A 1,980-nucleotide genomic window follows, 5' to 3' on the forward strand; every position below is an offset into this window, starting at 1 on the left:
TACAAAAGCTTATCTTGGTGGTAACTTTGTACTTTTAAAAATTTGCCACAGTAATTTTTATTTATAGCACACATATATTAACCACTGTTTCCTTCATAGATCCATGTTCACTAGCGGCCTTACAGAAAGTACTCAAAAAGAAGTTCGAATAGTCGGTGTTGAAGCTGAATCAATGGATTTAGTGTTGAACTATGCCTACACCTCCAGAGTTATTCTGACAGAGGCCAATGTTCAAGCCTTGTTCACTGCAGCTAGCATCTTCCAGATTCCTTCCATCCAAGACCAATGTGCTAAGTATATGATCAGTCATTTGGACCCACAAAATTCTATTGGGGTCTTTATCTTTGCTGATCATTACGGTCATCAGGAACTTGGAGATCGATCAAAAGAATACATTCGTAAGAAGTTTCTGTGTGTCACCAAAGAACAAGAGTTTCTTCAGTTGACAAAAGACCAACTGATAAGTATACTAGACAGTGACGATTTAAATGTAGACCGAGAAGAGCATGTTTATGAAAGCATTATAAGGTGGTTTGAACATGAACAGAATGAAAGAGAAGTGCACCTTCCAGAAATTTTTGCCAAATGCATACGTTTTCCTTTGATGGAAGATACCTTTATAGAGAAAATTCCACCTCAGTTTGCACAGGCTATATCCAAATGCTGTGTAGAAAAGGGACCATCCAACAGCAATGGCTGTACACAGAGGCTTGGAATGACTGCTTCTGAAATGATCATATGTTTTGATGCTGCCCACAAACACTCAGGAAAGAAGCAAACAGTGCCTTGTCTAGATATAGTCACAGGAAGAGTGTTTAAACTATGCAAACCACCAAATGACTTGAGAGAAGTTGGGATTCTTGTATCACCAGATAATGACATTTACATTGCAGGAGGGTACAGACCAAGCAGCAGTGAGGTCTCCATCGACCATAAGGCAGAAAACGATTTCTGGATGTATGATCATTCCACCAACAGATGGCTGCCCAAACCGTCCTTGCTGCGAGCCAGAATAGGCTGCAAACTAGTGTATTGCTGTGGTAAAATGTATGCAATTGGAGGTCGTGTGTATGAAGGTGATGGAAGAAACTCATTAAAATCTGTGGAGTGCTACGACAGTAGAGAGAATTGTTGGACAACTGTTTGCGCAATGCCAGTTGCAATGGAATTCCATAATGCTGTGGAGTACAAAGAGAAGATCTATGTTTTACAGGGTAGGTGCCTAAGTGATTTAGTTTTTCATGGAAGGGTAACACATCAAGTTGTGTTTTACTTAATTATACTGAAACAGAAGTTAGTTCCTGTTAATTGAGGAATACCTCTGGCTTCCTTAGCAAACTATTTATTGGAAAACTCTATTCTGTAAAAGACCTATAAAGAAAATAAGGGCTGGGCACAGTGGCTCACACTGTACTCCTAGGACTCTGGGAGGCTGAGATGGGAGAATTGCTTGAGGTCAGGAGTTCAAGACCAGCCTGGGCATGAGCAAGATCCCGTCTCCACAAAAAATAGAAAACTTATCTGGGTGTGGTGGTACGTGCCTGTAATCCCAACTACTTGAGAGGCTGAGGCAGGAGGATCGCTTGAGCCCAGGAGTTCGAGGTTGCAATGAGCTTTGATAAGTCCACTGCACTGCAGTCTGGGCAACAGAGTGAGACCTTGTCTCCAAAAAAAAAAAAAAAAGATGTATAATCCATCCATTATCATTGGATAGGTTATATCATCCAATCTGATGAAAGCTCTGTGTGTGTGTGTGTCTTACTGGCTAACCAGTTAGTTGATAGAAATAGAATTGTAAGACTCCCAATTTGGAATGTGAAAGTTGTATCTTAATGCAAATACTAAAGCAAAATAGCAATGAATTAATACAATTTCAGGGCTGAAATGAATATCATTTAATCCAAGGTTATATTTAATATAAAAGGAATCTGAGGCCTTGAGATTTTCTTAATTGCTTATCATTGGTATTAATTTATTAAA

The 1,980-nt window shown here is 39.4% G+C and overlaps 1 protein-coding gene across 1 annotated transcript in view; it reads left to right on the forward strand.

Moving 5' to 3' along the window:
* The window catches only part of KBTBD8 (kelch repeat and BTB (POZ) domain containing 8), a 12,139-nt gene that overhangs the window by 9,307 nt on the left and 852 nt on the right, over nucleotides 1-1,980 (forward strand). The window contains exon 3 of the mRNA XM_012651073.1: nucleotides 100-1,214. Coding sequence (XP_012506527.1) covers nucleotides 100-1,214 — 1,115 coding nt within the window. The remainder of the gene's footprint in view (nucleotides 1-99; nucleotides 1,215-1,980) is intronic.

This window comes from Propithecus coquereli, unplaced genomic scaffold (assembly GCF_000956105.1).
Source record: "Propithecus coquereli isolate 6110/MARCELLA unplaced genomic scaffold, Pcoq_1.0 Scaffold347, whole genome shotgun sequence".
Taxonomy (NCBI): Eukaryota; Metazoa; Chordata; class Mammalia; order Primates; family Indriidae; genus Propithecus; species Propithecus coquereli.